Raw genomic sequence first — 15,478 nt, forward strand, 5'->3', positions numbered from 1 at the left:
TCTTGAAAAATACCTGCATAATTGTCCCGCTGTCTCATCAAAAATATCGGATCTCGTTGCACTAACACGGCTGGAAAATGACAGGAAAATGTCCTGAAGTTTCATTGAAAACGTCCAGTGGTTTTGTGCTCTGGTTAGGTTTAGGCTAAAAGAAACTACTTGTTAGGTTTAAACACAAAAACTAATTGGTTAGGCCAGGAAAAGATCAAACGTTAGGTTAAAATAACTACGTTCAGTCATGTAACTGTGATGTAACTCACGTCAAGTAATGTAAGTACATAATTTACTTAGTTAAAAACCGATCACTCTTCATTCTTGCTCAAAAACGGGATGCAAACACCAGTCTCCAGAGGAAAAGTCCAGTGCATGACCTATGCAACCACCCTAACCACCCCCTATCTCTGACTTTTCTCACTCTTTATATTACTGCACTAGAGTGGAGTTTAAAGAGGCTACACTCGAGGAGTACCTACAGCGCCAACTTTGAAGCGTACGGCCACTGACCATGCCGCTCGATTAGTGGTCTCTCGCTTGGCAGCCATCTCGCTGTAACACCACCACCGTTCACCGAAGTCAGCTCATATGCATGTATAAAACACACAAATTTATTGTCAGTGGTTTGCAAAAACTTATAATGCCCAGATTTTATGAAGTGACAGTGCTGGCAAACACATTGCAGCCTGACAGAGTGTTTAACTGTTTTCTCTCAGTGCATCTGGTTGTCACGAAACCTGAATTCTCTGACAATATGATGATGACACCCGGCTAAACGCGCATTAAAGAGATAGTGTCAGGTTGACTTTAGAGAGCCCTCGAGGTTTTACTCTTGGATCTGTGTGTGCTGCACCTTTCCAGAAGCCTCTTCTGAAGTATCAGTCTGCTTGTATCGCTGATGTAATGTTTCAGCCTCCCAGCATTGCGTGCAAGTGTTCAAGTGACAACAGCTGCCAGCCCTCACCAAAACTCAACACTCCTAACATTTTAATGGGATATTAATCCCCCGCGGTAAGTAGTCGCTGAAGCTGTCAGTGGTCTCGGTGGTTCACTCGTAAGGATTTTGGTATTTTTTAACAAACCTCAAAGTGTCGCCGTGCATACTTTAAAGATGTTTGGAATTAGTGTAGAGTTAATCTCACGTTATACTGCAAGTTACCGCTGAAATAAATAGGTTGAGCAGGATGTCTGTGGTTTTCATACCAATGGCTGAGCTTCCATTAATGACATTTGTGATTTATGCTTGTCCGTTTTGGCTTTGGACACAAAATATTAAAGGATCATTCTGTTTTTTAGCACATTTACCATAAATAAATACACTTTACACTTCTTACAGCCAGTTTCCAAAGCAAAACATAATTTATTTCCCACCCTGAAGGCTGCCTCTGGTTTGCATTTCAGTGAAGCATGACCACCAACTTTGGGAAACCTGAAACCAGCTTAAGATACAGCATCTCATCCATTATAGTAAACATTATGTACTGTATTCTTTTCTTGTCAGTTACACTCAAAACAAGAAGAAGATAGCATTGTTAGAAAGAGGCTGTGTTTGGAACAAATGAGCCAAAACATACAGAAAGACAGGTACAGTCCATCAAAAACTCACTTTTATCTCTGTACTGGTTTTCTTTATAATTATCATGTCAAAGCTCTGAACTCTCAGTCAGGTCTGAGCCGTGTTTCCTTTTCCTACGGTTGAAATTGATTCCCCTTACATAATGGTATATTTACAGCCGCCTTGGCAGGACACACAGAGATAGCTCTTTATTTAGTTGGCATGAAATCAGAACAGAGACACTTGGCTTTTTGACAGTGCCGCGACCTCCGTGAACGGACTGACCCGTGGCTTCACCCGACGGTCCTCATGACAACTCATTAAAACTCGGCTGGCACATACTACTCAACAGCTGCTTTTGACCAGAGCAGTTTTCTCCCTTTGTGTGAGAACAGAGGAGGTAATGTGAAGTGACTGAATCATTTTTCTACCAAGGAATACCTTTTTGAACTTAAAGATTTGCATCGACGCTTGTGGCTTCAGGACCCGAGCACTCAAGGTATTGTGTTTGCCTCTCAGTGGCCATTATTCTCCATTTTTTGGTGCCATGATTACCTTCTTCCCTGTGGGCGCCTGAAGAGGGACAGTAGAGCCAAACAACCCCTCGTCCCCTTTGACCTCCCCTCTCCTATTCACTTTGTTACTCATTCAGCATCAGATGGTAATGGATAGCCATAGAACCTCTATGGAGTCTGTGTTCTCCACCAGACAATGTCTCTGGAGACTCAGATGGAGGCTAATGTTGTGGTGTCTGCCTTCAGATTATGTCGATTGACAGGCTGGGACCACCGTGACACCAGGAAGAGAATTAGCCATCGATACCTTACTGGGGATGAGGTGAAATAGGACGCCTACAACAGATACATGGGACGATGGAGACATACACAATGAGTAGCATTGCACTTCTACAACATCGTCAGACTCACAGTTTTGTCATATAAAGGAAAGTCTAGAACACCCACAAAGCAACCAGAGTGCACTGAAAGTCTGAGAAAACATACAGCTCCCTCTGGAGCCACAAAAGGCTTTTAACAACTTTAAGGATTTGTACTGTTCATTTGTCTACCTGAACCTGAAAAATGAGTCAAAATATATGTCTAACCCTAACCCTAACCCACTCTCATGGGGAATCGGACCTAAACAAAATGGAGATAAGCGTGGTGCAACAACTTGCTGTAGTAACGCAGTGCAATGAAAGAAGAAAACAAATAGATGAGGGGGGGGGAAACGCCTGTCAACACGGGTTTTTTGTTCTTCAGCAAGAACTGGAGGTGAGATTTCAGTTTTAGTTTCTGGCAACAGCGGTCTGCTAGCTAACCTCAAGGGCTAGAATTTTGATCGCTGCTTCGTAGCACAGTCAGCTCCTCCGGGATGCCTCTCTCATCGGTTGTTGAGTTCCAGAAAGTACTGATGTAATCATCCAGATTTTATCAGTCAAACATTTGAGTGTTCCAGGATGCTCAAGACTGGATCTGTAAACCATCACATTACTAGATAATCTGTGCCGAACAGCATGATTTCAACGGGCGCTGCACTACACTGTTGTCATAACTTTAACTCAACATAGTACTCACGCAGTCATTATTAACAATACAAGTAATATTGCTGTGTATACACTATCAATCAGTAATAGAGGTTTATTTGATTCCACATGCAAAAAGTCAACATTACATCGTTATGCTCTAACCAGTTTGTGGTTGGAGAAGTTAACAAAGCACTGCAGTGTGAATGGGACATCTAATGTTTGCTTATGGGGTCATGCCCTGTGTCAAACCAGTGGCCTTTTCAAACCCAAACCTACGGAGGGATCTGCCTATTGTTCCCATTACAGTGCTAAGAGAGGTATGTGGATGTGTGTGTGAGTCTGTGTGGGTGTTTGTGTGTGTGTGTGTGTGTTTCCCAACCCCCTCTTCAAACCTCACCTCCCTCCCCTCCTCTCCTTTCTCTTTCACACCCTCTCAGCTGTGCTCACTCACTCATCCTGAGCCGGGCCAAAAAGTGGCCGAGCAGCTCTTCAGTCAGGAACTCCCGTCCTCAAGTTAACCCAGGCGGCCGCCGGCACTTTGAAACCCATTCAGGGAGCTTCTTTTCAGTAGTGTGGAAGAGACATGGAGATGGTTCATCAGGCGATTTATAGTTTACCACAGTATGGATTATCTGATTTGCTATCCTCACATCAAGGTAACACTAATTGTTTGTTTTTTTTAAACTAATTTGAGCCTGTTGATATCTTTACATATATATATATATATATATATATCTTTACTCTAATACAATGGATATATTTCTCTAAACAAACACTGAGACTTCTTTGTTGTAACAGCAGCACTTTGCAGAGGGATTAGATCATCCGGAGGTGATATCATTCATGAATGAAACTCGTTCGTAAGCCAAAATTGTGAGACTTTATGTTTCCACTTTTAATCCCGGTCGTCATTCCTGATGAATGAACAAACATTTTCGCGTTGTAGTTTGGCTCGTCGCTCGGTGAGTTACTTCCTGTCTGTCTGAGGTATTTATGATGTGTGGACTTCTGAGAAGACTATCATTAGACACAATATTGAATCTCAACTTGCCTCTGCTTGCATGCAAACAAGAAAGCCTCAACAGAGAAGACAACAGAGAACAGACACTGGTGTAGTCGTTTAATCTCCCACTGTACACACACACACACACACACACACCGGGAGAATTTTATGACACATATTTTTGTCATTTCAAGCTAAACAAGGTACTTACTGAGTCTGCATTGTTTTGGGGCCAGCAGCAGCTGCTTCCTCCGCTTCGCAAGCAGCACAATCAGAGTCTGGAAGAACTTCACATTTTCATTTTCACAAGAAGTCTCCCAGAAAATGTAATCCACTTTTAAACCTCCTGAATCATTTTTTAGGTCATTTTTTTAACACTTTCAACACCCACTCCCTTTTGGGCAATATCTGCTAAAATGAAAACAAGCTGACCATTTCTTATTGTGAGACAATTGCAATGAAGTTAACACAAAGTTTTCATGGATTTGTCACATTGTTGGACTGCTTTGAAAGTAATGAGACACTTTTTTTTTTTTTTAGATTTAGTTTTATAGCTTGATCATTTAAACAGGCCTTTCTTTTTGGAAATGACCACATTAAACATTGCTATTTTCACATCTGCTTGTTAAATATGAAGCTACAGCCCGGAGGCAGTTAGCTTAGCTTAGCATAGAGACTGGAAGGAGGGGGAAACAGCTAGCCTGGCTCAGTCCAAATATGAAAAATCAGTCTAACAGCACCAAGTTACATTTTTAAACTCATATGTAATTACTCAGAGTTGTGTTTGTTTGTTAATTATAAAGATATAGCCAGGAGACAGTTAGTTTAGCTTAGCATAAAGACTGGAAACAGGAGGAAACGGCTAGCCTGGCCCTTTCAAAGATGGAAAACCTGCCTACTAGCACCAAGTTTAGTTTTGTTACTGGTATGCAATCACTCAGAGTTGTGTGCGTTCATTAATTATGAAGCTACAGCCAGGAGACAGTAAGTTTAGCTTAGCATAAAGACTGGAAACATGGGAAAACAGCTAGCCTTGCTGGTCAAAGGGGAAAAAAATCAGTATTAACATGTATTGTGTTTGTTAAATCCTTACAAAAGTGTAGAATAAACAACTTTACGTGCCAGACAATTTGTTTTTGCTAAGGTAGCCTAAGCTAGCCCTCTCTTGGCTGTAGCTTTATATTTAACAGACAGCTATCAATCTTCTCATCTAATTCATGGCAGTAAAGAGAATAAATGTATTTCCCAACTATTCCTTTCAACAAAGAAACAAGAGTCTAATCAATACATACTGTTTACAGCTCGACACTTTGCTCACGTCCGGTGACAGTGGATGATGAAAGTTTAATGGTGTTATCCTCACAAAACTAAGCCATTTATTCTGCAGTCTGCAGCACTGTACATGTGCTTCTTTTACAGGACTTACTCACAGAGGCACAGATCAGAGTGAAGTGTATCAGGGCTCAAGGTATTTGTGAGCAATTACAGCACAGTGGGATCCTTTGTTGTCTCCCACCTGTTCTGAGCCATTAGTTAAAGACTGGTCTGCAGCTGGGTCTGGTCACTTATTAAGGCCGGTGGTTGAAACTGGAATGAACAGTTGTTAGCTGTTTGGAGTCAACCCAACTCACGTAGTAATCATGACACACACATACAGACAGATAACAACTTTAATGAAGGAAAGGTTATGGATGATTTGATATGATGCAAGTGATACTGTAACAGTTGTGTTTAAGGATGAGCATTACTCAGAGTTGTGTTGTTAAGCTACTGTGCTTTATGTGATTAAAAGAGGACGTATGTGGTTAATTTTTAGAAATGGCGAAAGCTTCAACTAATGATTATTTTCATTGTCGATAAATCTGTTGATTATTTTCTGAATAGTTGATTAGTTCTTCGGTCTTTAAATATCAGGAAAAGTTGAAAAGTATTTCCCAAAGCCCAGGTTAACATCCTCAAATGTCTTGTTTTGTTCACACCTTAAAGATTTTCAATTTGGTGTCATATATAGTGAAGAAAAAAAGAAATTATTCACTTTAAGAAGTTGGAACCAGAGATATTTTACTCTTTTTTTGCCTTAAAAAGTTAATCAAAGAAATGAGCGAATAGCTGACAACTAATTGAATAATAGATTATTGTTGCAGCTCTAACTGTATTAAAGGATAAGTTCACCCAAACAGTTCAACAGCAACGCTGTTTTGTTGTGAAAATCCAGAAATGTTTTGTGGACTACAAAACTTCACCTGCCTTTCCATCAGCTTTAGAGGGAGAATGTTAATGACTGAATTTTCATTTTTGAGTGAACGTCTCCTTTAAGCACCCGTCTGTTATGGTGATGCACTTTGAGAGCAATGTTAGTATAACATATAGAAGTCAGTGAAAGTAAAGTTGTCTTTTTATTAGGCGCTCCACTGCGGAGACTATCGTCAATGGAATTACAGTTGAGAATTGAAGGGCGTTTTCTCTTTTCCTGAACTTTTTCATGAAGTCTCAAGGTGAATGAGAACTCTTGAACTGCGTGCCTTCTTTAACACAAGCTGTCCTCTGAAGTACCAGTGCTGCATGCCTCTGTAAAGCTGACAATTGTTCACCGCTGAGTTTGTAAAACTTTGCAGCAGTGTGCTGGAGCGTGGTGAATCAGGGGAATTGTGACAGCTGTCACGGTTGTCTCCTCAGGTACAGCCTTGCTATACGAGAAGCTCCTCGACTGTCTCTGGCAGTGAACTCCTGCTAGGATCGGTCTCATTTAAGGAGCGATGATTGAGGGATTTTCTTTTTTTTTTTCGAGACACAGTGCCAGTCACGCTACAAGCAGTCTGAGAATTGTGTGGTGGAGAATAATACCTGCAGGCAGTATAAGAATCTGGGGAGCTTCCAGTCAGTGTATTCAGTGGACAGTTATGGAGAATGTATCCACAGGCGACAAGATGAAATTTGAGCAGAGTGTTTTTTTTAGCAGTTAAAGCTTAATTGGCTCAACTCTCGACGCCTGTGAAAGTTGCAGACCTAATATTTGTTCTTTGCAGGGATGTGGCTCTGGTTATCTCTGGTTATCTGTTTATCTGATGGTGGTTTTAACCCAGAGTCAAATCATTCATTGACTTTTATGTGTCTGAGACCGGGAGACAATGCTCAGTTATCTAGGAATGCTGTGTGTTTGTTATTGGGGTAAACAAAAGTCTTCAAACAAATAAAAGGATAAGTTCAGCCAAAAATTAAAATTTAGTCATTATCTACTCACACCCAAAACAAAGCCTAGAGAACCCAAGGGATTTGAAACAACGTCCTTTACGACCCTTTTTAAAGCTAAGCTAAAGTGCGCGCCTCTTGTCAAGACTGTAAATAACGTCTTTTCAGATTGATTTGGGATCTCAGGGCTTCTGACAACTCGGTTTACTCTTATTTTTCCAGTTGCTTTTTGACCTTTCAAAACAAGTCCCCATCTACTTAAGTTGTTTATGAGAATGCAGCAGTGAAGCTTCGCTGTGAAGCTCCAGAAATGTTTTATTGGATTCGAAACTTCCCCTGACTTTTCCTTCGGCATGGGGGTGAGATTTTTCATTTTTGGGTGAACTTATCCTTTAATGCCTGGAGCAGTTCACTGCACCTTTGTCATTCTGATGACTCAATCACTGCACCTGGTACATTTGAGTCTGTTTTTCATATAAAGCTCTTTGCACTTAGTCACAAACACAAGCTGACTGACACGTTTCTGCCAGACAGTAAAAGTAACCGTCTGGAAATCCGCATAAAAACAGCTGGCATTATCTTGTTGTCATTTATATTTTTGTCCTCGTGACTCTAGATTAGGCTTGTTTCATTAGAGGTGATCCACACATGTGGTCTGCAACTATATTTGCCTAACACCAGTACTTAAACTAAAGCATGTCACAGGTCCGCAGATGGCCACATAGATAGCAAATGACAAATATCTTCCTCAGTGGTTTTGTGATGACAGTTTTGAGGGTTTTATCCAGACGGTTTGTGTCCATGTGCTTAAGTGAGTTTGACATATCGCCCGTCTTTATAAAACCAAGTAGCCAATTCAGCCACCGTGGAGGAAAGTTGAGCATCAACAGGAAATGGCAGGAGGAACAGGAGTGTGTTGTAATAGTCCTGGTATGCTGTATAATCCTGTTGCACGCTTGTTTAACAGCTTCACAACCGTTGTTTCCAAGAGGAAATGCTTCCATGCAAGTGGTGGAAACACAGGCTCTGCCTTAAGGGCTGATTGATTTTTAAATGTGGACGCAAGCACTTTCAGGGGGGGGGGGGACCAGGAAAATTACAATTACACTGCATGACAATCAATGCCAACAGTGCTGTCAGGGTGGAGATGCCTGTGACTGAGAAACTTCGGCGTGCCTAATTGGACAATGTGATTAATTGGTGTCACTGTGGAATCCATCTGACAGATACACTGCAGTGGTCAAAACACAAGGATTAGACTAATGTGGGTGAGTTATATGACATTTTGACCGAAAATGCACATAATTAAGCTCTAAAAACAAAAATAATTACGCAGCTCATAGAAAGCAGGATGAGCATTCCAAGTCTTTTTATGGAAATATGTCATTTCCTTGATGCTGGCTACATGAAAGTAAGATTGTTTGTCTTACTTTATGATAATAAAAAAAACGATCGGTTGTGTTTGTAGTAGAATAACGCAAAGCACATGTTTTACAACAAAGTGTGTTTTCCCGCGCATGGCCTTATAAATTACTGCAGAAATAGCCCGCACCTGCTGTGACGTGGTAACCTGAGACGTCAGTTGCAGCTAAACAGACAGAGGGCTTCCTTTAATTAAGATGAACCCTACATATCTTTCTGATATGTGTCAAGGACCACAACATGTTAGCAATATGTCATTATCTTTTAAATTCCACTACTGACCCTCTTGTTATTAGACTGATTCAGCCCATTCAGTAGTTATATCTGGTGCTCCACACAGAAATAATATTATTTTATTTAAAAGTTTCAACCCAGGACATCACAACCATACTCCCTCTCTCTCTCCCCCCATTCTCTCTCTCTCCCTCTGTGTGTGTGTGTCTCTCTCTCTCCCTCTCTCTCTCTCTGTGTGTGTGTGTGTGTCTGTGTGTGTGTGTGTGTGTGTGTGTGTGTGTGTGTGTGTGTGTCTCACACTCTCTCTCCCTCTCTCTCTCTGTGTGTGTCTGTGTGTCTGTGTGTGTGTGTGTGTGTGTCTCACACTCTCTCTCCCTCTCTCTCCCTCTTGCTCTCTCTCTCTCCCTCTCTCTCTCTCTCTCTCCCCCTCTCTCCCTCTCTCTCTACCTCCCTTTCTCTCTCTCTCTCTCTCTCCCTCCCTTTCTTTCTCTCTCTCTCTCTCTCTCTCTCTCTCTCTCTCTCTCTCTCTCTCTCTCTCTCACTCTCTCTCTCTCCCCCCTCTCTCTAAGTCTCTCTCTGAATTAAATCTATTATTTACCAGCCTCTGTGTGGAGTTTGTTGCACGGCGGACTTCGGGTTGATAATCTAACGTGAGGTATTAGTGGAGCGACGCTGCAGATCACCTCAGGTGTGTGTGAGTGAGTGTGTGTGTGTGAGTGAGCTGCTGCACGTTCAGATCAGCGCGTCTGCGTCTCGTGTTGTTGACAAACTGCATCGCTGAGAATCTGTTGCTTGTCGCAGGTGAATGAAGTGACATCGTGGCTGTGATTCCTGCACTTCAGAGGTGAGCTGCTGCTGCTGCCGCCTCTCTGTTTGTGTTTTAGTCACGCGTGGACAAAAGGGAAAAGGTTCAGATTGTATTAGAAATGATTTCGCGGGTTTTAATGCAGATTGTGTTGCTCTGCGAGTCTACAGACGGAGGTTATGTCGGGCGAAGTGAATCAATGTGTCTCTGCTCCATGTGAAGTGTAATTAGAGGGAGCTCTGAGGGTGAATCAATACTGGGTAGTGACTAATCACTGGATCAGGAACAGGGGGCACTACAGCCTGCTGTTAAGAGGAAAGAGCTGCTTCCTGGACACAAATTACAATATGGGTCAAAACTTCAATATCTTTAATGTGAGAGTTGGCCTGTGCGAGCTTTAATGAGGCTGCTGCTGTGATGGATGGATGGATTGTGCTGGCTGCAGTGACATCTGGATTAGCATGTAAGCAACATCCATCTGACATGGACAGCAATCTTACAGTTGATTATTTTATTTTCAAAAGTGCAGAAATGGATATCACTGATTATATCTATAGATTATCTTTTTTTTTATTTACTATATAGATTGCATACCTTCTGTTGTCTATGATATGTTGTTGATTGATACATAACTTCTGCAGCTAATACAAATTAAAAATAAATTAAAAAATGTATTGTCATCGTTTAGTGACTGTCATTGTCACTCAGTCTGCTAAATCTCAATGTATCATCTACCAAGCCAGTCTGTCAAGCCTGTCACGATGCTGGAATTTCTAACCTTGATACAGTACCTTGAAAATATTCATATTCAATACCACGGGGGAAAAAAATGCACAACACTGAAGGCATGAAATTTTAGATTTTTGTTCAATGATAAACATGACAAGGCTGGTGTAATATGTGGTAAGAACAGCAGCATCTAGGCAGAAGTTTAACCTTCTTCATGCGGTGAAACTACAGGCTATACGCCACCGTCAGCACTTAAATTAGCTACAAGGCATTTTAACTAGTTATGAAACAGTCTCAATTTAATACTGCTTCTATATATAACCTCAACCACAATCAGCCAGAAGATTGGCTATTTGCAAAATCATAACATTCCTGGGAATGTTGATAACTTTGGCTTTCTCCACAAACCGATCTATTGGCTGTAGCTACCTGCAGGCTAACCTGAGTGTATGAACGGCACCAAAACAAAGTTAACTTTGCTTCACTGTTGTCATATTACAGCGATTAATCTTGCAGAGCCACAAATAGATCTATTATTTCATCACCGTGCATCCTGCAAACAGCTGTGCATCTTTCTTTCGCTTGCTGTCAAAAAAAAAATGCACGCGCTAGCCAGATCAAGATTTTCATGACAGGAGTGCTCATACCACTTTTGTCCACAGGGGCCGCCAGAATCAGCATAAACTTAACGTTCCTTGCAGCTGCTTTAATGTGACATTTGTCAAGTTACAAGAACCGGGTGACCTGACCCTCAGCTGCAGTTAAACTTTTACTGTATAATGACTCCTCACTTGACACTTCTATTTACTTTCTGGGACGTGTCGGCTGCATTCACTGCGGGTTAATCTTTGTCACTTGAGTTTACATTGTTTGGGTTTTGTAAAGGGAGCCAGTGATGGATCAGCATTGCGAACATGTAGAATGCCACACAGGGCAAACACTGACATCTGCTCCCTGCTAATGAGATCTCATGGAGACTGACAGGAGAGCATCAATCTCACTGTCAGAGTTTGGTTCCAAATATAGCTGTCCAGCGCCATTCTCTGTACGTGGGTAGTTTATTTGAAGCTAAAAATCTGTCTGTTGTCTGAGCAACAAGACCTTCAGCCCAAACTCCTGACAGTAAACTAGATCACAACATAGACAAGATGCACTTTACATTCATTTTTGTCCAAAGCAACTTACGAGAACATTCAAACACCTACAGAGCAGGAGCTGGGGGTGTTTCCCTTTATATACAAATAACTGAAAGCATGTCAGCGCCATAATACAATAGCTAATATATATTTCTAAGTGCATGAGACATATGTAAGTGCTAACAGCCCTATGTGTGAGCTCATTTTCAAATACAAATGGCTCACTTTCTTGGATTTATAATGAAAGAGTGGGGATTTAAATACGATTTTAGATGAGGTTGTTTAGAAAATGATGATGATGATGATGATCTGTTGGTGTAATTATCTCAATTCTTCATTAGTGAAGAGTTACCAAAAAAAACCCAGAAGTTTGTACACTAATAATGAGTAATGGTGGGAGAACATATGGCTTCTGAATTTGTCATTTGGATATTAAAACTTAATAACAAGAGAACTCACTTTGCTGAAGATGCTGAATGCAGTTAAAGCTTCTTTTGAAGAGAATTTAGTAAGTTTTCATTTTCATAGCGGTCTCATGATTATCACCGAAAAGTCTCTTGCACATCTGTTGGGAACCAACTTCTCTCAGTCTGAACGCTTCACTGGTAACATCTGTTTACGATTGATGAGAGTGAAAACATTGATGTGAAATGACACCCAATCTCTTATTTTGTAAGACATGCACACAAAGCTTACGAAATAAGACTTGTGTACATGAATCTATTGCCTCAGTCCTTGCTGGGAGGGTTTCCAACATGCACCTCTCATGTAACTGCAATCACACAATCAGCACATTTATATAAATGTTGTTTGCCTCATATTTTTCAAAGTAAGAGCACTGGCGTTCAAGATAATTGAATCCAAGATCAATAAATCAGTCTTGGAGCCAAATTAGCAAGATGAGAAGTTAAGACACGTATAACGAACAAACTGTTTATACCAAATTTAGTGATTTCTTTTATAATTGCACAGCAAACATGAATGTTAACTGAGTCTCTGATTTATGATCTTGCCTTTTATTATTTGCTTGACATATTGGAGGTGAGAACTTTCCTGGAAAATAAAGTTGTTGAACTGTTTAGAAAATGAATTCAATTAGAAACGTGTGTTTTTGAGATTATAGTGTAATCTCATTCTGGTGAAACTGATGACTCGTGTGGTTTGTATTATCATAAAACAGTTAAAGTGTCTGTTTCTGTATCGTTTCAAGTCATCAGGACTTGATGTTGGTGAACCGGATCCCTCCTCTGGCCTTTCATGTTGTGTTTGAAGCAGTCTATAAATATTTTCTGTATGCAACACGCAGATCTCATCCTGTGATACAATCAATGGAGCAGGATCCCTGGTGGTCAAACCCATGAATAATTCAACTGCTGCGTGACACACCATTTGTCTCTTAATAGCTCATCTCTGCCTCTAACAGAGCAGGTGCATCCCTGTGAAATGCCACGAGTCCTTGTTTGTTTGTTTCATCTTAATAAAGCTGAAGTAGAAGTGTTGCAAGTGGTTCTGTTGTCAAAGTAATTGCTGCAACCAGATTGGTCATATGAAACAAGTCCAGACCCTCCTCGCCGATCTGTCCGGTGTCACATGACAGCACCAGCATAGTTGAGTCTGCCCCCATTGGAACACACACTGTATAAACATGTCCTTTGATTTATCACTGCGAGTGAGTCAAAAGGGCAGCGTCTACTGTATCTCCAAAATTGCCATATTTCTAGAGACAGCCAGTGGTTAGGTTAAAGTAAATTACTGTACTATGTCATCCAAGGACTTTTAAAGTCAGTGCTGTCTGGTCTGTTCAGGCGCTGCTTGGAGCTTCACCTTAAAGTCACCTTCATTGAAACATGTCTTTTCCTTATTGTTTGCTTGATTTGGACGTTCACTGTGCAGAATATGATTCATTTCTGATGACACTTGAAATAAACAATTTTTGCATTTTTTTATATTCTAGATTTTGGGGGGAAATCTTAAGAATTTATTTAACTTTTCTTGCACTGTTTTAGTAAATTGTGAAATATTTGTGTGCATGTAAAAGGTCATCACTGAGAGTTTTGCCACCAGAGACACTTTGGCTGCTATCTGCAGGATATTTGAACCATCTATGCTTCTGTCTGTTGTGTTTGAACAGGGGGAGACAGAGAGCGGATGACAGCCAACCATGAGACCTACCTTCTTATGGCCAGCACCCAGAATGACATGGAGGATTGGGTGAAGACGATCCGCAGGGTCATCTGGGCTCCTTTTGGTGGAGGTCAGTACAAACACAACACATTGTTTTTAGTAGCTATGAGATCTGCATCGACAGTTTGGTCTTCATTTGGATGACTTTAAAAGATTACAGTGGTGGTGCTGGAGGATGGATAAGTGACTGTGAGCTAGCCACCATCTCTGCTCCCCCATCAAACCGCTGACTATAGGTTTTAAGTTTTTACATTGTGGACTACAAGGACAGTATTTCTCCTTCAATTTTTACCTTACTGTATCTTTATCTTTACATTTAACCTAAAATGTTGGCACGTAAAGCAACAGTTTGCCTCCTTGTTCCCTCCTCCATGTTTCACTCCACATGTTGGTTGCATCACTACATCACTTGACATTAGGGCTGCATGATAGTGGAAAAAAATGACACATTGAATATGAAAAAACAGGAATTTCCTTCAGATAACTTAAATGGCTGTATTCAGATTCTGTTGTGAATTAATTAATCACTCTAGAATGTTTTGGGTGATTTCTTTTCTTTTAGGGGAGTGTTTTATCAAACAACCAAAGCAGGCCCTGCTTTGGTTAACGGATTGATCAAGAATGATTGTGGTTCAGACCCTGCGTGTCTCTAATAAGGCAACAAACTCTTTGTATCCAACCCTCAAATCAAACTAAATTATCTAGTATTAGACAGACATCTCTTGTAGAGTCATGTAAAATGTTCGTAAAAGTTTGGCTTTCGTATGAAGCTGCAAAAAAGTTGTACTGTAGCATGACGGGTCAGACGATGCACATCCTGCAATGTGACTTTTGTCTCGATGTTGACGCTGAAGTCATATATTGTGCAGTCCTGCTTGATGTCATCATGACAAGAAGTATAAACAGCTTTAGTTAGAGGAAAATTTGCTTTGTCTCTTTGTTACATTTTGACAGTGCGGTACATAACAGGACCAGATCTGTGCTGCTTGAATCATCCTGCATGTTTGTCTTCTCTTTCTATCGAGCCTCTTCATGCTAATAAACAAAGGAAATTAATGTGTTAAAATGAATTACATTAGACAGATAAACCCAAAAAACATAGATGTAGTAATCATCAAACACACTGAAGCTGAAGTGTAAGTTCTTCCTGATTCTGGTGGGCTCAGAGTGCTGATTACTGAGCGTCCCACTGCGCTGCTGTGGCTTGTTATTGACTTTGCTGGCTGACACTGGCCTACATTGTGAATGAACGGGGCACAAGTGCTGCGTTTGTAACCGGACGGGCAGCTCAGGCAGCTCTCGGTGACACAGTGAATAGATGAGGCTGAGCTGGCCCCTCTGTTTTCAGTGCAGGGAGTTTGATGTCTATTGCAGTTGACTGCTCTTCAAAAGGACGAGCCATTTGTCAAAGATGCCACAAGAAGGGTGGCTCCGAGTTGGAGCCGAGCCGGGCTTCCTCTGTCTCTCCCTCACACACACATGCATTATATACAGAGCACATACAGGCTCTCACTTTTTTTTGCGGCAGCAGCAGCAGAGACTAACCGAGCCCTGATTGGCTGCTCAGTGCCCCCGAAGTGTGATTCAAAGATTCAGTGCAGAGAGTGACAGACAGGGAGGGAAGACCCTGTGTTTGACCCACAGAAGAGCTCGGAGCCCCTGATGGGTCCGCTGTCATGTTGTGCTGAACACTTGCTATGAT

The 15,478-nt window shown here is 41.2% G+C and overlaps 1 protein-coding gene across 4 annotated transcripts in view; it reads left to right on the forward strand.

The window, feature by feature from the left end:
• The window catches only part of arhgap24 (Rho GTPase activating protein 24), a 70,007-nt gene that overhangs the window by 44,322 nt on the left and 10,207 nt on the right, over positions 1-15,478 (forward strand). The window contains exons 1-2 of one of the 4 annotated variants that reach the window (XM_073477779.1): positions 3,589-3,730; positions 13,724-13,846. In XM_073477779.1, the coding sequence (XP_073333880.1) occupies positions 3,658-3,730; positions 13,724-13,846 (196 nt within the window). In that variant the 5' untranslated portion in view covers positions 3,589-3,657. Of the gene's footprint in view, positions 1-3,588; positions 3,731-9,589; positions 9,611-9,691; positions 9,767-13,723; positions 13,847-15,478 lie in introns of those variants that run through there. The other 3 variants (XM_073477781.1, XM_073477780.1, XM_073477778.1) reach the window with 3 other exon arrangements.

This window comes from Pagrus major, chromosome 12, assembly GCF_040436345.1.
Source record: "Pagrus major chromosome 12, Pma_NU_1.0".
Taxonomy (NCBI): domain Eukaryota; kingdom Metazoa; phylum Chordata; class Actinopteri; order Spariformes; family Sparidae; genus Pagrus; species Pagrus major.